At 43.9% G+C, this 21,234-nt stretch overlaps 2 protein-coding genes across 6 annotated transcripts in view; one reads left to right on the top strand and one right to left on the bottom strand.

Moving 5' to 3' along the window:
- Window positions 1-9,500, top strand: part of TAOK1 (TAO kinase 1) — a 149,109-nt gene extending 139,609 nt beyond the window's left edge. For 3 of the 4 annotated variants that reach the window (XM_019926995.3, XM_019926996.3, XM_033847854.2), the window contains one exon: window positions 127-9,500. In XM_019926995.3, coding sequence (XP_019782554.1) covers window positions 127-588 — 462 coding nt within the window. In that variant the 3' untranslated portion in view covers window positions 589-9,500. The remainder of the gene's footprint in view (window positions 1-126) is intronic. The other variant, XR_002174758.3, reaches the window with a different exon arrangement.
- On the bottom strand, window positions 7,567-21,181 carry ABHD15 (abhydrolase domain containing 15). 2 transcript variants are annotated; one of them, XM_004312569.4, is made up of 2 exons: window positions 18,527-21,181; window positions 7,567-16,484 (listed from the first exon to the last, which is right to left on the bottom strand). In XM_004312569.4, the coding sequence occupies exons 1-2, from the start codon at window positions 19,405-19,407 to the stop codon at window positions 15,959-15,961; spliced, it is 1,407 nt and encodes a 468-aa protein (XP_004312617.1). In that variant the 5' UTR covers window positions 19,408-21,181; the 3' UTR covers window positions 7,567-15,958. The 2 variants fall into 2 exon arrangements, with proteins under 2 accessions (XP_004312617.1, XP_073653280.1); XM_073797179.1 differs by having other exon boundaries at window positions 15,984-16,531.
- Window positions 21,182-21,234: the final 53 nt, after the last annotated feature.

Raw genomic sequence — 21,234 nt, 5'->3', positions numbered from 1 at the left:
TAAAATAGCCAGAGGGAACTTTTTTATGATTCACTTCAAAGCTGAGTAATTATCACTTCCTTAGTTTGTAGATATTAAAAAATAAATCAGCTTTCTTTTTGCTTCTCTCCTCCTAACCCCCATCAGATTGAAGAAGAAATGTTGGCTTTGCAGAATGAACGCACAGAACGAATACGAAGCCTGCTGGAACGTCAAGCCAGAGAAATTGAAGCCTTTGACTCTGAAAGCATGAGACTAGGTTTTAGTAACATGGTCCTTTCTAATCTCTCCCCTGAGGCATTCAGCCACAGCTACCCAGGAGCTTCTGGTTGGTCTCACAATCCTACTGGGGGTCCAGGACCTCACTGGGGTCATCCCATGGGTGGCCCACCACAGGCTTGGGGCCATCCAATGCAAGGTGGACCCCAGCCGTGGGGTCACCCCTCAGGGCCAATGCAAGGGGTACCTCGAGGTAGCAGTATGGGAGTCCGCAATAGCCCTCAGGCTCTAAGGCGGACAGCTTCTGGGGGACGGACGGAGCAGGGCATGAGCAGAAGCACGAGTGTCACTTCACAAATATCCAATGGGTCACACATGTCTTATACATAACTTAATAATTGAGAGTGGCAATTCCGCTGGAGCTGTCTGCCAAAAGAAACTGCCTACAGACATCGTCACAGCAGCCTCCTCACTTGGGTACTACAGTGTGGAAGCTGAGTGCATATGGTATATTTTATTCATTTTTGTAAAGCGTTCTGTTTTGTGTTTACTAATTGAGATGTCATAGTATTTGGCTGCCGGGTTTTGTTTTTTTGTTTTTGTTTTTTAACTTTCGGAGAAATTTTGAAAAGGGGAATAGATATGTATGTGTGTATACATATACATACACACACACACACACACACACACACACACACACACACACACACATATCTCAAGCATGTGGTTACAAGAAATTGGCTAGTTAGGGGGTATTTTCTGAACACTGCAAAAATAGAATGCAGGAATGTGTCTTGAGTCATCACTTTGGGGCAATTATATCCTAAGAAGGTCGTGAAAAAATCTAAAGCCTTTCTCCATACCCCAAATTCTTATAAGCTACTCACAGCAGGCAGCATATGCTGAAACAAGTTATTATGGAAACACATCTGTGTCCCCTCACCAATGTATTTTCTTTATTAAATTGGTCTGACTTCTCAGCCTCATTTGGAGTGAAAAAGAATGTGGAAATCCATGAACACTAAAGGGTTCCATTGACTTTTTCAGAGAGTAGAAAACAATTTAGTTCTTTTTCTGAATGCTGCATAGATTTGTCAGTGATTTTTTTTTTTTTTTTTTTTTTGGTCCATTCAATTGTGCCTTTTTTGTGGCATGGTGAGATGGGAGGTGTAAGGAGATGACAAGTTGTGCGGGAATTGCATCAACGAACCTGTGAGCCTTTAAAGGGGAAGACCAGAAGGGTGAGAGAGACCCCTGAAAGTTCATATGGTGGGTATGTTCAGCAGCATAGTGAAGAGATGAAGCCTCTATATCCTGACATTTTGTTGCTTATACTGTGATATCTTATCCTAGCTAAGCTCTATAACTCCCAAGACCCCAAACAGTACTTTTACTTTGTACAGAAACAAAGAACATATAGCCAATACAAATCAAATGCCAGAGAGTTTTGAATGATGCCATATTTGCAAACTGCCATCTATTGGAATTCTCACCACACTACATAGACATAATTTGATTACCCCTTTTGGCTTATGGGATTTCCTGTTTACAAGTAGAATAGCCAATTATTTAAATGCTTAGTTGCCATAGTGAACCAGGAGTCACTGAGCCAATGACTTTACCAGCTGCTGACTAATCCTCATCACCACTGTAGATTTTGCTGCATGTGCAGGTCCTCTTTTTTTTTTTTTCTTTTTTTTTTTAATTGCTGTTTTTGTTGCTGCAATACTTTACAAACTTCTAGTTCCTTGAGACTTAGTGACCATTTGGCATCATGTTAACATCACACAACAGGAAACACCACTTCCAGAAGTCTCTAGCCTCAGTGCTAAAGTACTACTGAAAAGGAACTAGCAAGTTTGGCAAATTTTAAAAAAAAAGTAAAGTAAGTTATAGTGGTCAGGGAATCTCTTGACAAACGCTAACTTTTTTTTTTCCCACAGAGGGGCGTGTTTTGTTTTGTTTTGTTCTGTTTTGTTTTGCAATGAAGGATCAACCCAATGCTGAAAGTTAGATGTTACTTGGTATTCCACTGCTAGTGTGGAAATTGAGTTGAAGGTGGGTAGGAAGCTGTGAGTATGACTTGAAGGAAAAAAACTTTCTTTTCAGTGATAAATCAGAGTTTCTTACAAGTTGTCTTGACCCCTCCCTTGTCTTGAAGAACCCTTGCTGCTGACTCTGGATCCTGCTTTTTGTAATAGTCAGAGAACTCCAAGGTAGAATTTTCTGAGTCCCTCTCAATGATACTCTTCACCTAGACCAGGCTAATGACCAAACAGTAATCTATAATTGTTGAAATATTGGCTTTCTCAACAAAATTTAAGTCTTCCCCAGGTATGTCAGTCTAATCTCCATGAATCCTCCCCTTTAGGAGTTTCTGGCATTCATTTAAAGGTAACTAGAAGAAAAATTAATATTTTAATGTAAATTTTTTAAAAACCAAGATCACAGTAGAATTCACACACAGTTTTAGGCAGTGTTTCAGGTAGCACTCCGGTACATTGTCCTCTTGGCCATGCTTGAGATCACCAGTTTTTAGGTGAACGTGACATGTACTTCTTGTCTATCTAATGAAAGGAGCTTTTAATTTTCTATCATTTTGCATTCACCTATTATACAGTATTTCAAACAAATTGAGATATTTACCTATTTGGAGGAAAATGATAGGAGAGAGCTTTAAAATTAATGTCCAAAAATATGAATTTGATACCTTTAAAAAAATTCTTATTAGGTCTGGCCCCTCTATACTACTGGAGGCATGGAATAGGAGTGCAGCTCAGTTTTACATACAAAACTCTTTAAAATAAAAAATACTACCAATAATACATGTTAAAGTCCACTTGTGGACTTAAATTAGTCAAATTGAGTTATTGAGTTCATGCAGATCATATGTACTTGTAAAATTGTGATTGAATACTGACTCCATATGTCTATCCAGTAGGTCTTTGTATCTGATTTAATTGTGTGGCAACCAGTTTTACATGTAGGCCATGACTATACCTGGATTATTCCATTAAGTTCATTTTAATTAAAATATATATAGTTTGCAAAAATGGTTCAACTTAATTGATTTGTGTGTGTTTGCAAGATCTAACTTCTGAGGAATATCATACATGGTAGGAATTATCAAAGAGTAAAGCTTGTAGCAGGAAAATTTGAAAGGTTTTGAGAGATTCTGAAGAAAGAAGCAGGCACTTTCTGAATCAGTGTACAGACATCAACATTTGATCAAATTACTACTACCTCTTCCCCATTGTTGGTGTTCACTTGATATATATGTGTTTAAGAAAATAAAAAGTATGGGATATTTGTCCAGCATATCAGAAAGTCGTAAATGCTATGTCTGGTATCCAGAGCTTGGCAGTAAAAGTTTCTTGTGTTCACTGTCTCTCCCTTTTTTAAGTTAGCATTAGAAAAATGCAAAACCTCATACCTTGAAATATATTGTTCCTAATGGGGTTCCCTTCCTTTTGCACATATTTTTCCCCTTATTAAAGTCAGCTCTAACCCCAAATTAAAGTATCAAAGTATTTTCATTATATAGATAAAGTTAGTTGGAAAATATGTTTTTATTAGTTTTATTCAGAGCTGCCATTCTTTTTAGTCATTTCTGTGCCTAGAGATGAGTAGTCCTGCATTTGAAGCCACACCCACAGATATGATATGCTTGGTACTCTAGGCCAAGGATTTATTGGTAAGTTGAACTTTTTAGCATAGTCATTATGATTTTCAGCTGCCTAGACATCAGGTAAACATCATTCAGTACACTAAAGAAACTGTCCTTGACTCTCTCCCACTCCCACCTATTTTTCCTCACCCCCTTTTCAAAAATTGAAAACGCTATGAGTGTCTTTTTCAGACCATAAGGCAGACTTTAGTAGCTTTCTACTTCTTTAACTAAATGGCATTTTAAACTTTTATAGAATACATTGTGTTGGACACTGGAATAATACTGTTTATTTTCACCTGTGAAAAATGACTTTATTGTACTTGAAACACCTCCTTTGCATTTCTCCATTTGTGCCATTCACTAGTGGAAATAAATTGTATTATACCATAATCTACTGGCTTTTAAAAACTGTGTTAAATATGCACATTTTTGGTATAGTTATTATCATTTGTATGTATATATTGTATATACATATGAGTGTCTATATGTGTGTATAGATTGATGAATATAATTCATACTGTACATTTCCATCAGGGCACTTAAGGTTCTGTTATTTTGTTTCATTATTTTAGTCCTCAGTTAAGGCAAGAATGCATGTGTTTCTTAACAATGAGTACTCTGGGTTGATATTTATGAGAAGGTGGTCATTAGATGCAATCTTTTCTGTTTTAATCCCCTCTTAGCACTTGAGTGGGTGGAAAGAAAGTTAAGTAAAATGTGGAACCATAAGTTGCAATGCAGTAAAATAGTGCTGGGGAAGGAGCCAGTTAGTGTTTCTGTGAGTTTGTGTCATGATGCAATGAAAGATAGGTGATGCAGAGAGAAATGAACCATGGAAACTAAAAACACTGGTGGTGATTCCTCTGCAAAGATAAAAAGAACCAATAAGTCACATAATCTTCATGTGCACTCCATGCATATTTCTTAGTAGTGGTGCCATTGATCCTCTTACCCTTTTTACTCCATTGATAATAATTATTATAAATTTTGCTAAGGACCAAAACATCCAAGAAAGGAATTACTGCTAAAGCATCTAAGGTTCTCCTAAACTATAAAATCAACAGGAAATGGCCACTGGGAGAGAAGGATTTGGTATTGGCAAGGGGCTTTCTCCTTTTAGCTGTCTCTTCTTGCTTGCTAATAGTAAGTTCTTCATGCACCTTCCACCCCTTCGGAGGCACTACTTTTCAAGCACAGATTTGGCCCAACACTGCAACCCTTTCCTAAGTAGTTTATATGGCCCTGCATTTTGTTCCATGCTCACAATGTGAAGTGTCTAGTGTATATTCCAGTCAGAAAATAATATATTTAAGGTGTATAAGTGTGAATCTCCTATAATGATGGAAGAGGAGGCTCTTATTTCTTAGAAAACTGCTTTCTCTAAGGAACAAATCTAAAACTTGGGCTGTCATCTTGGAGCTGCTTACCAAAATACAGATCCTTATTAAAGAGAAACAAATTCTCTGTTTTCCCTCATCTATCATCATAGTGCCCCCCAACCAGGTTGTAGCATTGCCTATTAAAAGGCACTCACTTACTCTTAGTTGTTAAGAACTGGAAATTTTCCATCCTCAGATTCCTTAAAGGATGAAGAGTGTGCTGTACACTTAGCAGACTTGCCTCTTGTATGCAAGGACTACTGATTGAAGTCTATTTTGCTGTGTGTCTGGTTATGTTGTCTGCACTTTTATTAAATCACTACAGTAAGTCTACATTGGAAGTGACTTAATTTGTAAAGAAGTTTTATTAAACACTGTCTAGAAAAAGAAAGTGAAGCTGAGAACTCTTCCTTTATTGTGCATTTATATTTTCTACTGAATTCTGGTAGCCCCCTTTAAAGTCACATTAACTAATTCTTCCCTTGTTTATATTCAGATTTCCAAAATTTCACTCATGCAAGGGAAGAGAATCTATTTGGCCTAATGGTAGTCTTCAGATCATAAGAAATATGTAAATTAGCATGCACCTTATCTGCCTGTTGTGGGTTTCTTAAACTTGCACTTCCCTCTCACGCACCCCAAAATAGATATCCTTTAAAGAAAATAAAGGCAGAGAATTAAAACTGGGGAGCCATTTACTATGTCACCATCACTGTTAACTGTTACCCAGCAATCAGAACTTTTTGAAGTTTCAGAGCTTGTGTGTGTGTATGTGTCTGTGTGTGTGTGTTTATGTTTGATTGTGTTGGGTTTGTTTTGTTTTTAAATGTACAAGAGAGTCTTTAAATAGAGAAAAAGGTTAATCCTCTCTGAAACAGGATGCCCATTGGATATACTAATCTGGACATCTGTAGGTAGTTTACCATGAAAAAGTAGAGAGAAGATGAGACTTGTGAATGAATGAAAAGGGTATCTTGATACCCCAGAATTCCCCCTAAATTACGGGTAATTCAACCTGCACAGTTTCCTTTTCACTCATAGTTTTTAGCAATTGTGAGTGAAGAAATCATGTAATTATCTGTAAATATTTAGCTAACAAATTGACCTAGTTTCTGTATTTTTTTGTTTTTGTACTAAAGTTTATAAGTCTGTGCCAGCTAGAGAGGAGTTGCTGTCATTGCCAGTTGTGGTCCTAGCATCTAACCCTGAAACCATCCTAGGTAACATTTTTAGAATTAATGCTTCAGTGTTGTTAAACAGGGAGAAATTAAGCTCAACCATTGGTCAGGTTTAAAATCTTTTGAAGCAAAGTCATTTTATTTAATACAATGATTACATGTCCTCAATCATGAATGAGGTAGGGAACCTCCCTCCCCCAGTGGCCATGTTTACAGAAGTGTGTTTTGTCTATAAAGTGCAAGGGTTTTAATGTTTATGTAAATTATGCAGGTGATAACATTATGGCTTGGAATTGTTTATTGGGCTCTCGCTGAATTTTCAAATGAAATGAACTATGCTTATTACTGGCACATTGATCCCATTTCTGGAGCATTTTCCTATTTCCAGAATTACATGTATTCCTTTGTCAATCCTTTGACAATTTCTTTGTCATTAAAGCTGGTAAACATAGATGAGGGAATTGCATTTTTTTAAATCCATGAACCTTCATTTGTGTGCCTTCATTACTCATGTTTCTTTGGCAACTCTGAGGTCAGTGAAGTTTAGAAATGAGATACCAGTGTTAATGAAAAGTGTGTACTCTTCGCTTTTGCATGGCTTGGCTTAGCATCAAGGGTATATTTGGGCCACTTGAAAGCATGAAGACCAGTTGTATGGGAACAGGTTTCTCTCAGTGGCACAGTTTGCTTTTTCTGAGCCCTCAAATACATTGCCTCAGCATGAACATCATTGTTTCTATAAATTACACATGGTCATGGAATGAATTATGTGATTTGAAAGGATGGAACTGCTTAATGTTTGCAGATTCCAGCTGGCCATGTGACTATTGGGCACATATCAAACAAACCTGGGGGGAAATATTGGAACCCTTCTAACCCTTCTTTGGTCATAGACAAGTATATTTAGTTTATTAAGATGTTGGCTGCCCCTGGTAAGTTGCCAGAAAGCTCTTTTTTGGTGCCTATTCCAAATGTGCTTTCTTGCATTTCATAGTATCAAAGAAACCACCACCCCTTCTTCCCAGCAGCATTTTATGTCAGACCTTTTATTCCACATTAAATGGGAGTTGTGCCTACTTAGAGTGCCCCTCCAATTAATTACATACACGTGTCCTAAAATAATCCAAGCAGGAGACACAGGTAGGAAAATTTTTTTTAGGAAGTCCACTCGAGGCCAGTAATCTATCTGACAAGGTATTTTACCACGTTATCTTGCCACTTGATAAATGAGCCTATTAGGAATTGCAGATGGTTTCATAGGGCAAAATCCAAGTAGAGAGGGATATGTGGGATTTCTATTAAGAGATAATTTTGTTATTGTTTTACCTCTCCTTTTATGATCCTTCTCTGCTAGGTTAGAGTGGGTTAATTCTCCAAATTTATTTTGTTTTTTATTTTTTAGGAAAATTTTTACAAAAGTGATGGTCTGATGTAAATAACATTTTGAAGTATAGTGCACATAAGTTCCCGAGACTATTTCAACCTGATAATTTGTAAGTGCTTTAGAGTTTTTTTATTAACACTTGTGTTGCTAAATCCTATTTATGTACGTCTGCTAAAAATTTTAACCCATTTAAAACTTAAACATTTAAATAATGGATGAGTTACTCTGAGCAATTTAGCTTTCAAAACCCCCTTGTTTTAGTACATGAAAAAGATAGCCTAATGCGCATTAATGAGGTTGGAGAGACTATGAGAAATATGTATAGTGTATATTTTAAAACAGCTTTGCTTGTATTGTGAAGATTTAAAAACAAACTTGAGATTTTTAACGTAACTATTAACACAGTTTTAACATAAGTTATCCCACTGGGTTTAAGAGCATCTTGAATGTATAATCCTTTCTGTAACCCAGGTTGGTTTCTGCTTTTACCAGTCATCCAAACATATTATTTATGATTTTAGTTTTATATACTCATTTACTTTTGTTTTCCTCAACCAGCATGATTTTTTTTGCACATGTATTGTAGAAATTTTTAAAAAGAAAAATCAGTACATCATTTTCTCTGGATTTTCTTCACTTCTCTTCCTTTCTACTAACCCATTACCTTAAAGGCCATATCGCTCCATTTGCATTATTTGTGCAAATGCCAGGGTTGGTTTTTATTTTTATTTTTGCTATTTACCTAAAAAAAGAAAAATGCTTCAGTCAATTGCTTTTTTATTTAAAAAAAGAAAAAAGAAAAGAAAAAAAGCTGTAACCTTATCATTTCTGAGTAGACCATTGAGAGATGAATGCACACCTGTAATAGCCCAGGACCAGCTTTGGTGGCTAAAGGGAATATTTTAACTAAACAAGAGGTTCTTTTCTAAAAGTGGTATATATTATTCACAATCTCTTTCAGTTATTCCCACAAGTCAGGGGTCCAGATAAAATGAGGGTTATCAGCTAACTGATATGTTATCATTGAGGTTCATCAATGAATTTGTACATTTCTAGTTCCCTTTGGTGAAGGGAAGAAAAATGATGATTTTGCAAGACCTAGATTTTGGCTTGGTTTCTTGCCTCCTTTTTTGGCAGCCTTCATCTTCTCATCTCCTAAAGCCCTTGAGCCTGTAGGGTTTTCATGGTGGACAAAGGACCTGTGGTCTTTTAAAACTAGGACTGATTTTTTTGGCAAGAGATTATCATGTTGAAAGTGATGTTCTGCCACTTTACCGGAGACTAATTTTAAATATACACAGTCCTCTTAATTTTCGGACCAAACAGACACCCACAGGGGAGGCTTATCAAGGGTTGCAATGGGGAAGAAGCCTCTCCCTCACTGTCAGCACCAGCTGGTAAAGGTGACTGTACAGATGTGCATTTTCCTTTTGGTAGAAATGGTCCGCAGCACTAATTGGTAAGGCTTATTGTACAGTATATTGTCAGTATTCTTCTGGTTCAACATACCTTATAGTTCATATATAACCTGTATTAATTGTATAGATTGTGCATTTAAAGCTGTTACCAAGTTGTCAGAACATAAGAGCGAAAACAAGGTCATATGTAATATTTTGTTTGTAAGTATCCTTTGTATCATAGCAAAGGAAATGTTTAAAAAAAATCAACTGTAATAAAGTAATTTTAGTACACAGAGTGTCTGCTCAGTTTTTTTAAGTAATTGTATTCCCATAAAGATAAAGTATATTTCAGTTCAGTGACTATTTACTAGGTAATTACTGAATCTCAGGCACTGTGCTGTACATTGGGGGGTTACAAAAATGAGTAAGCTATGGGTAAGAATGAGCTCCCTAGTGTAGACTAAAACCCTCTAGACTAATTGCCTCGAATTCTGTGTGCCCAGACAGTGAAGCAGCCTACTGTGCTGTGGATGTGAGATGATTCTACTTTAGCTTCTAATGGCTTGTTGCAGGTTCTTAAGTTTTATATAGACATATGTTGTGGTCTGTGTAACTACAGTTCCTCCCAGACACATGGACACATAGATGTATGCAGTTCTTGGACCTTGTACAAAGCTTCACAAGATGGTTTCACCTGGGTTCGTTTTCCCGGATTTGAAAATCATCACATTTCAGCCCTGAATGGGGTAGAGTATCTAATCCAGTCCTGTTAAAATGACTTTGTCAGAAGGCTTAATTTGGAGGGAAGGAGTTTCTTGGGCTGGGGTTTATATGTTTTTTTCTATTAGAAAATAGTTTTAAGTGTTGTCATTTTAAAAAGTATAGTTGAGATTACCTACTTTATTGAATAGAAGACTATCAGAAAAATGGCACTTTTAACTTTTTAACATAGCTTCTAAACTCCTAGAATGTTGATGCTGAGCTATTTTGAGATTAATTAGCATTTATGTAGTGTTTAATTTGCCTGGGTCAAACAACTACGTGGCAGAGCCAAGATTTGATTCCAGGTGTTCTATCTCCAGCATTTCCCAACATCCCACCTTGAATTTGGTTGAGTTAAAAGGAGGTTTAAAAAACAAGAGTTCTTTCTGCTTTATCCCCACAATTGAGCAGTTCAAACTACAGTGGATGGAGAGTTAGGTGCTTCTACCATGTCAGCAACCCAAAACAAATGCTGTCATTGACTAAACACATCAGAGATGCTCTGAGTTATGCTTAGGGTTTAAAGCCCATCCTACCTGACTATAAAAGAAATTTTTTTTTTATAAAAGAAATTTTAACATAAATTAAAAAATCACCACAGTGATAAACTAAACAGCCCCAGGGTTATAAGTTAGTGCTATCATCTACATGACTATATCTATACTATATCTACCTGACTATAAAAGAAATTTTTTTTTATAAAAGAAATTTTAACATAAATTAAAAAATCACCACAGTGATAAACTCCACAGCCCCAGGGTTATAAGTTAGTGCTATCATCTACATCTCAGTGATGCCAGCTGCCAAACCAGGGTTTTCCTATATATGTCCTAGGCAATTAGTGACTTTAATTATACTTTCAGATACTTGTTCTTACGGATAAGAGGGAGACAAGGCTGCTGAGGGTGTTGTTTATTGCAGGCTGTGTAATAACTTTAGGGGTGCCATTTATAGATTCATGTTGGCTCCGCCACAAGAGTTGTGCAGCAGCTCTGAAGACAGATTCTTTCTCCTTTTGTTAACACCCTTTACATTATGGAGTTTAAAATGAGCATTATTTACTGTCATCTTAGCCAGTGATTGACTAGGAAAAGGCAAAGTATGGCATAAAGAGCAGTGGTTTAGGGTTCTGGTCTTTAGCCCCATCACTACTAACTGAGATCTTAAAAGTCACATCCTTTCTGACCATCACTTACAAGAAATAGGAAAGCAGATAGTTTTTGGCTGGAACAAATGAACCAATGTATAACCTGTTAGCCATAACATGGTTATCAGAGAGAGAGAGCATGTGTGTGTGTGTGTGTGTGTGTTTGGGAAGGGGGTGGGGAGAGTTTGTCCTCAATTGGGCAACCCAGCACCCAGTTTGTAAGCCTCAAAGGTGCTGCTCTTCCAGGCCCTTCCCAACTTTGCAGTGGAATTAATAACTGGAAATCCTTGGCCTTACAAGAATCAGAATATAGACTCTGATCTGAAAGCAGATGCCACCTCATTGTAGAGGTCTTTGAGCTCTGGTTGAGGAATTAAATGGGCTTGAAGAATGGGATCCATCTGCTTTTACTATTTCATTATAGCCTAACAGACCTTAATTAAGGCCTATTCACAGTCTCAGTCTTTGCATATGGAATAACTCATAACTTGCCCAAACTCATATGAGTCACAAGTGAAGTAGAAACTAGAACCCACATCTCCAAACTATTTCAGTGCTCTATCCAACACACAAATTACTAATTGCCCACTGGAAGATATCTCTGTGTAGGTACCACTGATGATCAGGGAATTTTGAGCCTGCTGGGAAATTATTAGCCCAGAGCAGGAGGCCTGGTTGTTGATTAAACAGAGGTTCCGCTGGTCAGTGTTAGGGGACACAAGCCTAGATCTATAGAAGTGAAGCAACAACCAGCAAATAGAGAATGTGCAGTGAGGCTCCGTTAACTCCACAGGTAGGTAAGCACAGCTCAGTACATAGAGGACTTAAGAAGAAGACAAACAGCACATTTGTTTGTGGAGATTTAAAAAAGAATGACATGCCATTGTTGCAGGGAGACTGAAATTTATTATTCAGAGGCAAACAAGCTGAGAGAATTTTTTCTTCAATCTCACTAGTGATAGACACTAGAGCAAGATACCTTATTACACAGGAAGGCTGGAGGAGCCAGAGACATTTGTTTTTTAAGTGTTAATATCTTTTATTTTTTGTTTTAATGAAATTCTACTTTTCCTCTAAACTTTTAGCTCTTCCTGGATACTTCAAAGCATAATTATTAGATGTCTTAAAACATCCTCTGGTCACTTTGGTAGGGTTATTTTCATTAAAATCTTTATGTCATCTCCCAACTCCCAGAATTTGGATCAGGTCTATGATCTGATCCTCAAGCCCATAAACCAACCAGAAGTCTTTACAACCCACTGAGCTCGTTAGCATTATTTCCAGTCACCGACTCTCAGATGAGAAGAGACCTTATATCTAATGTAGGCCACCCTTATTTCTCAGCACATGTCCCCTCCATGATATGTGCCTAGGAGCAGTCTAGCTTGTGTATACCACCAATGATGTGGGACCTTCTGCTTCCTAAGGCATTCGTTCCATCCCTGGGCACTTGGACACTCCCTAGGTATAACTTCTTAATCTTAACTCTACAAACTGTCATAACTAGTGAAAACAGTTTCTGATGCCATCTTTTGTGGCTTGGCTGTAGGATCATTGGTATCATTGAATCATTGGTATCATTGGCAAGTTCTGCCAAAGTGGCCAAGTATCTCTGCCTGTTTAAGCAGGGTGGGAACTTTATACTAAAGTTCATTTCTAAAGGAAGAAACCATGGCATTACTGAGGGTGACTGACTGACAAAGGATCCTGCAGTCTGGGTGGAAGATGAGTACAGAGCAACTTCTGACTCTGGGGTGGTTTTGAGGTTATATATAAAGCTAAGATGACACTTCCTGTGTCAAGACCTCTTTTCTAACAGTACTCAAGTATTAGCAAGGATATCTTCACTCAAAACAGAGATGACATCTCAAAATGAGGATTTGGTGCTGTGTTTTTTTATTATTGTCATCTCTGGCCAAGCCACCTTGGAAACCTATGCATAAATACATAAAATACTAAATCTTTAAGAGAATTAAGTTACAGCTTAGCACAGTCTTTGGTATCAGAGGTCAGAACTTAGTAGGACTCAAGAAAACCTTGAGAAGCAGTTGTCTGCTTCCTGCATTCTGATCCAGTGGGTGGAGACAGATAACTCAGGTCTGAGATTATGCCTCCTTTATTGTAATTGGATTGTGTTTTCTTTTCCCCCTTTACCATTTGAAGGTGTTTATAAATAATGAAGAGACCAAAAGGGAGGCAAGCAAGTGATTGAGACCTGAGAGGATTGCTAAAGACTTGCTACCTGGAAAACTCCCAACTCAGTGGTACTTCTTTGGGTTTTGTTTGTTTTGTTGTTTGTTTCTTGCTTCCCCAAACTCATAATTTGTCACTTCGTTTTTAGGGCCATGCCTTCTCTCAGAATGTGTGCCTGGGGTTCCTCCATCTGGTTTCATATAATTAGCTATTAACCAAAGCAGAGCCAATTTGGGTGATTCCTTCATTGTTAGACTGAAGGACAGGGTCACCCAAACCTGCTTGAACAGGAACTACGCTTTCTTGGCAAAAATGGCTTGAAAAGCAGCGATGTCACCAAATGGTGATGAGAAGATGAGAGAGAGGTAGCTTCCTGAGAATGGCTATGAGTACCTCTGGCACAGGGGCATGGAGGAGAAATACTTTAGGGTTTAGGTCATTAGGGCTGTGGATCCAAGGGGATCCAAGGGACAAGGGCTGTTCTGCTGTTCACAGAGCTTTAAGACTATAACTGGAAAAAAAAATTTTATATATATATATATATATATATCTCCTCCCCCACCCCACCCCACAAGCTGGCTTTCCTGTAAAAAAGGAACCATGATTTCTCCCAAAGCTATTATCTTAACCAGAGTCCCGTGGTATCTGGCCTAGAGAAACAATCTGGATTTTAGCCCTTAGGGGCCCTTTAATCCTGGGTGGTGAGGGTGGGGGTGGTTAAAAACCACTGGACTGCTCCCCATTTTGCAGTGAGTTCTGAATGGTTATAGGGTCCTGCATATGGGACTGCAAAACCTAATAAGCTGAAATCCCCACTGTACCAGATGCTGGGGGAGGGGGCTGGCCAGATGTCAGTAATTCTTCTTTGCCAAGCCTTATACCCAGGCGTTAACCAGAAGTAGAACAGCTTCTTTAGGGTTCACTTCCTTATTATCTCTCCTGCTCAGAAATGGTGAGAGAATGTTAGATGAGGAACATAGAGGAGGAGGAACAAGAAGTGGGGAAAGGAGGGAGGGAATTTTTTCATGACAGGATAATGTGCCTTAGACAATTGAATGTTGTCTGCGTTTCAGTTTAGATTCTTGGATAGTTCAGAGTTTCTTTTTATTTGATCCAGAGGAACAAGGATGGGCTAAAATTATCCAAACCTAAAATCATGGCCCCAGAAGTTCCTCATACCAAGCCTTAGGATATGGCTTTTGGTAAACATCTCTCCTTCTTCAAATTGCTTTGCTATTTGTGAGGCCAGTATGGAGCTTCCTGTCAAAACAAGTGCCTTCTTTCTTGATGACCAATTAAAATTTCAGGGCAAGGATTTTCTGGGAGGAACTGGATGTCCTATTGTATTGCTTAATGGCCTAATCCAAACCAAGGTGTGGGTCAATCTGTACAATGCCTTATTTTACTCTGATCTTAAGCATTAGTCCTCATAAAACCAAACAGCCTATCAGTCACTGAGTGGTCAGATCCAGGAGGAAGCTTTTCCTGCATCTACATGGATGGCCTTTTGAATAACTGAGCAGAAAAAGCATGGTAATGTGAAATATTCATAAATCACTGAGTCAGTTCTAGCCAATCTCTTGGAAATTTTGTTTGCTTTCTCTGGTCCCAGATGTCTCTCCAGGGTCTGGAGAGGGAAAGGCTAGTAGTAGTGTCAGAAAAGAGGGCAACTAACCAAAAAAACACCTAAGATATGAGGTTTATACTTTTACCACTTAGAGAAAGCCCACATCTCAGGAGAAAAACACCTCTCGCTAGAACTCTCTGGAGTAATCCCCCAAAATGGTACTGGAGGGAGCAGCTAGAATGTCTGAGAGCCTGGCTCCTTGAGCCATGGTCAACCAGACCCTGCGAGGATTTCCTCTTCCTAAGATCATCCTTGGGATCTCTCTAGTAAGTCTTGAGGTCCTAGGCTGAAGCCCCAGATCAGCCCCACTCCCAGTCAGGACTTGCAGAACTCAACCGAAAGACTGGCCCTTGGTATTCCAGACGCAGGCGTTCACGCTGTCTAGCTGGTTGCCCTCCCCAACCCAGTCTCAGCACAGCACTTACTGCCTCTGGGCCTATCTCACAGTCAACGCAAGACGCGTTAGCTCTGTGAGCCACTTCCACGTCTGCCACCACATGAAGTCAGCAGAGCGCCACAGCCGCAGAAAAAAACGAGGGAAGTAGCATTGAGACACAAACATCCTGTCCTCACTACATCAAGTGGCTCCACCTTGAGAACCAGCGTCACAGAGCTGATTATTTATGTGGCACAGACCTGCCCAATGGCTCACAAAACTCATCTCCTTTGTATCTTTGCTGTGAGCGAGCATTTTCTCTTGAGTCCAGGGACGTACATGGAGATATTCTTTGGCTTATGAAGTCGGTGACAGGGAACAGTGACAGGGAATGCCCAGCTGCTGAACCAGGATGCGTTGGCATGTGTAGAGCAGGGCCTGGGCAGGAGTTCTGCTCAGGGGCAAATGAACGCTAGCTTGCTGAAGTTCCATCTCTTTCCACAGACCAGCTTAAGAGAGAAGGGGCTGAATCAGGGGCAAAGAGCTGAAGCTGCCTGCCCCATTCAGTCCTCAATGCCTTTTCAGGACACAGCCGTGCCCAGCTCTTTCTTCCTCGCAGGGCTGGCGGGTTCTTGGGTCAGGTCTCACCTTGTATACGATCTCTTCCAGCTAAAGATCTCCTCCAGGTTGGAAGAGGGAGAGACCTCCCGCTTTGGCAGGGTTCCCCAGCGACGCCGGCCCCCTAGGAACGAAACTCGGCGCCTGCTCAGCCCTTTCATCCTCTCCTCCGTTCGGAAGAACTCAGTCAAGGCCCGGAAGTACTCCAAGATGACCTCGTGGCTCCAGGCTGGCAAGGGCTCCTGGCGCAGGAAGCCACAGTGGCCTCCATGGCGGCTGAGCAGGAGGAAGAAGTAGGGGTTGCTGTGAAAGAGTTCAGTTGGCAGAAAGTGGTTTGGGGGCCCACACACAGGATCATCGGCGCTACAGATGCATAGCACAGGTACGGCTGCCTCGTCCACATCCCGGAGGGGGTCGTTGTGGTCCCAGTAGGTGTCCCAGCTGATGGGGAAGCTCTTGGTGTGGCAGAAGAGGGTCTCTTCAAACTCTCGCAGGGAGCGGCTCCTGAACAGTTTTCCAGTGTCCACTGTGTCCTCCAGGGCTGTGGCGTACCTGGCAGAAAGAAGTTGAATGGGGAAGGAAGGAAAGAGAGGAAAGAACTGGAAAATAAATTGACAGCAGAAGTTACAGAGTGGCAGCCCACAGGCCAGATTCTGACCACAGAGGCTTTCTTTGGCCATATAATGTATTAAAAAACTTCCATGTCATTGCCATCATTTAAAATCAGGAGATTTCATGTAAAATGCATCTATCTGGCTTCTCGAGGGGATTGGGGAGATCTGGCGACATGGGCTGGCATGGCAACAATCAGGGTATTTCCTCCCTCCTTCCTGTGTTACAGTTTCTACCAGGACAGTCATTCATGGCATTACCTCCCCAGCCCTGGGGCAGCATTTGACTTTACAGCCGCTGAGTTATTGCAACAGCTCTCCTCCAGACCTCATCTTCAGACCCTCTGTAGGGAACCTGCTATGAAATGTCACCTCCTGAACCTCTCTTGGAAGAACTCAGTGGCTCAGACTATCCAAACCAGCAAGTGACATCCCCCAACATTAACATCTTACTTTAAGTTGTATTAGTTTGTCTGCTTTTTTAAAAGATAATATGCTATCCAGCTGATGACAAATGAGTGTGTCCTCGATCAGTGGGGCAGGTATTCCTAGAGAGGACTGAATGGCGGAGGAAGTGACTGGGAGTGTAATTAATTGGGTGAGGCCCCAAATGGGAGCCTGAGAGCAACTGCTCTGGGAAAGAGGTACATCTTTGCTGTTTCCACCTCCCTGGAGAGGGCTTGGCACCCTGATCAGGAGGCCAGGATGGGCAGCTCAGTCCTTTATTTGGATTAATTCAGCCTTAGCCAGCTGAATTTGGATAGGTGTTTCCTGCAAACATTCAAAGAGGCTTGCCCCAAGTTGGCAATCCCAAAATTCCATGGGCAGGGCAGTTCCTAAAGGCCCAGGTTTCCTCTCCACTTCCCTTACCTTATCCTCCAGCTGGAGCCCAGGGTCAGTACTGAGGGTGGTCATTTGGGGATGGAAACTGGCAGTTAAGCCACGTGAGAGTACCTTGCCCCTGGACTGTTCCAGCGGCTCTGGGTTGCCATGGTAGCACATGGGCTGTTGCTGAGCTCAGGGTTGACCTTCTTAGAACAGGAGGCAAAATAGGTCAAGGAAAGAAAGAGAAATCACAATTGTCACCATGTATTGGTGCCAGGCCCCTTACTTTCATTATCTTATTTCATGCTTATAACCACCTTGGGAAGTGGTTATTATAAACTCCATTTAACTGAAGAGGGAAGTGAGGCACAAAGGGGTTAGCTAACTTGCTGGAAATTCAGGATTTGAACCCAAGTGGGTCTGACCCCACATCCCAGGTCTTTCTGCCACACCACACTGCTGCCATCATGTCTTTGACCTCGTTCTTCCATCTCCTAGGAAAACAACAGTGTAAGCAGAGGCCTGGTTATTTGCTGTGGGAATGTCACTCAGGCCTTCTCAGTGGAAAATTCTCCCCTGTCACCCTGGTGGTAGATTCTTTTCTTTTTGGAGATTAAAAAAAATGTTGAAATACTCTTAAAATTTTTGCATTAAATATTGAGTATATACCTGGGAATATGCAAAACATCTGTCAGGTCTAAAGAATTTTAATCAATCAAATACCACCAAATTTCTGATTCCTGTCACCTCCAGGCTCAGAGGAAACATTCTGGACAGATAACCAGTCACAACTGCTTCCAGAGCCCTCTTTGCTGATTTGACAAGCTATGGACTAAGCGATGTCCGTGTCAGGTGCTGCCTCTTGTGGCGGGTGGGGCAGGTGCTCAGGTTGCTAGGACACGGTGGGGCTGAGGTGAGTGAGGCCAGGGGGCCCCAGGTCAGGAGTCCCTGCTCTAGCTAATGATGCTGTCCGTCTGTGGCTTTTAAACCTGCTTCCCTGATTCTGTCCAGACTAGAGGGTTTGGACGCTTCAGGAAGTGTGTGAGGAAAACTTTGCCCAAATTGCTCTAAACCTGTTTGATTCAAAACCAGGCAGAGCCGTTTCTCAGCCCCAAACCTCTATTCCCCCATTGCTCGTCTGCAGCCGCCGTTACCCACCTGCTGAGGGCGATCTTCTGGTGGAGCAGAAAGCCCCGCTCGTAGGGCCAGGGCAGGCCGGCCTCAAACCACTCGCGGCAGCATAGCACCGGCGAGATGCAGGCTGCACCGGTCATGTAGCTGGAGGAGCCACACTCGCCCAGGTAGGACAGCAGCAGCGCCGAGCCTGAGCCCTCGCTCACCGCGAACAGCAGGGCTGCGGGGTGTCGGAAGCGGATGTAAGTGATGGCCTCTTTGAGATCAGACGGGTCCCCGAAAGGCTGCAGCCGGGGGCTGACCAGTGGGCAGCCGTGGTGGCCGCGACGGTGGAAGATGACCGGGTAGTAGCCGCGCTCCAGGGCCAGCAGGCAGAGGCCGAGCACGTTGCGGGTGAGGCGTCCCCAGGCATTGGGAATCACCAGCAGCACCGCCGGGAGGCCCCCGGCATTGGTGACCCGGCGGCCCCGGGCGCAAGGTCCCACGACCCAGTCCAGGGCCACCAGCCCGTCGTCCGCCAACTGCAGGTACTCCCGGGCCAGATCGGACCCCGGCCCCACCGGCAGCACGAAATGGCAGAGGGTCTGCAGGTGGGGCCCGGAGAGCCAGGAGCGCGGGCCCGGCTCCAGCGCTGTCGAGCGTCGCAAGGCGCGCAGCAGGCACTGGGCCAGCGCCGACGGCTTACAGATGAGCCTGCACCCGCCGGGCAGAGGCTCACGCCCGTCGCTGAACTGGTCCGCGGGGCCTGCGCCGTCCACCTCCTCCTCGTGGTCTTGGCCCTGCGCCCCCGGCAGGGTCCTCGCTCCGACGGCGCGCCTCCCGGGGCGCCGCAGCAGCGCGGCGAGCAGGCCAAGCAGGGCGAGCGCGGCCAGGAGCAGGGCGAGGGCGGCGCCCCAAGGCGGCATGGCGAGGCCGGAGAGCCCCCGGCGGGCGGCAGCGGCGGGGAGGTCCCCTTGGCGAGCTCCCCGCTCTGGCCGCGGCTCCGCCGGGCCGCGGCGGCTGCCCAGGGCCCTCCCGCGGGGAGGGAGGGGGTGCACTCCGGATTGGCCGCGGCCCCGCAGAGACAGCCAGTTCGGTCCCGGCTCCCCTCACCCGCCCCCCACTCCCGCCCACGGCCCTTTGTACAGTGATTGCGACAAGCAGGAGCAAGAGGTGAAAGGAGCGGAGGCCACGGGGAGGGAGCGAGGACGCGCCGGCGACACGGAAGGGAGTGGGGAGGGCAGCAAGCCGAGGAGTGGGGTGTGGGGGGCAGAAAAGTGGGGAGACTTGGAGACCGAGGCTTGGGGAACGGGGATGAGTCTCAGAATCCCCGTGGTGTGTAGGGTGTGCAGCTACCGGGGAGACCTGCGTCGCTGCGCCCTCAGGGGCCGCTGTTGAGAAGTAGCAAAAGGGAGAAGTGAATAAACCGCAGCTCCCGGCGCGGGCTCCCGGGCTCCCGCGGGGCGGCTGCAGTGCAGCCGGAGCCACCACCCGCACCTCCGTCGCCAGGCTCGGCTGTGCTCTCTGACCTCGGTGTTTGTCTCGGCCCCGCGGGCACCCGCAACTGCGCAATAACCCGGCCGGGCGGGGGTCCGGCTCAGGGCCAGCGAGGGCCAGGGCCGGCGTCGTGCCCCGACCGCGGGTTAGCAGCAGGAGGCTGGAGAGCCGGGGAATGCTCGTTCCCTTGCCTGCATTAGTGCGCTGTGCCGATACCCCGGGAGCGTGGGGCTCCCCTGGAACCTGGCTTCAGGTAGAGGAAATCCCCACCACCGCTCCCCAGGAAGGACTTCCCCAAAAGAAACAGCCCCAAACCTCCGAGAATAGGCTGGAGGAAAAGACGCACTCAGGTGCCCTTGGAGGGGGATGCCTATCACCCCGCGACCCGGCCGTGGCAGGGGATAGATGGCAGTCCCTTCATCAGCTCAATAACTGGCAATTACCGGGGAATGGGGGAAGGGTAAGAAATACCCCTTGCAAGTCACAGCTATGTGGGAGACGGTCTTCCTCTGTTTCAAAGTTTTGGGCTGGGCATTTCAACTCTCATCCTCCACCCACTTTCCCATCTTTCCTCAAAATCCTGAGCCGGGCCGAGGAGAAGGGCACCGGGGAGAGGGCGGCAGAGCGGGCACCCGCTGCAGGTGACGTCTGGCCAGCGCTCCCTGCTGGGGGCGAGGCCTGTGACTCCACCTCACGGTGACCAAAGTCTCCTTGGGCATCTGCGTGTCCCCGCTGGGCTAATTACGAAAGCGGAGGCGGACGTGGGCAAGAAAGCAGCCCCCAGCCCGGCTCCAGCTTCCTGGGACTTATGGGTCTGGGGAGCGTGGAGGCCTGAGACCCTTGGAGACTCCTCCGGGCTCGGGCGCTATTTGCGAGGGCAAGAGTGGGATGGGATGAAGGTGTAGCTCTAGAGTGGGGACCCTCTTCCTTCTGCAGCTCGGACTTCAGGCTTCGGTCCCTCTTCTAGATGCAGGTCACATTGATAAGTCTGAAGCGGGTTTGCCGAAGGAGCGGACCCGTCTCCCCTCCTGGGCCACCCAGTTCACAGTGGAATCCCAATTCCCGCCCTCCTCCCCGCTCCAAGATCCACCCAGGAGCTGCAGCTGCTCCCTGCAGGCCGCGGAGACCCGCTGAGACGAGTGCCCGGGTGAAGGAGGTGGTCCCGCCTGCCTCGCAGCGCTGCGCGCAGAAGACCGGCTTCCGAGCAATTTTTCCGGCTTGGGGTTGAGGACGCTTGCGCGCAATGTCCCGGGCTG

The sequence above is a fragment of the Tursiops truncatus genome, chromosome 20, assembly GCF_011762595.2.
Source record: "Tursiops truncatus isolate mTurTru1 chromosome 20, mTurTru1.mat.Y, whole genome shotgun sequence".
Taxonomy (NCBI): domain Eukaryota; kingdom Metazoa; phylum Chordata; class Mammalia; order Artiodactyla; family Delphinidae; genus Tursiops; species Tursiops truncatus.
This window is presented reverse-complemented; position numbering and strand designations above follow the sequence as displayed.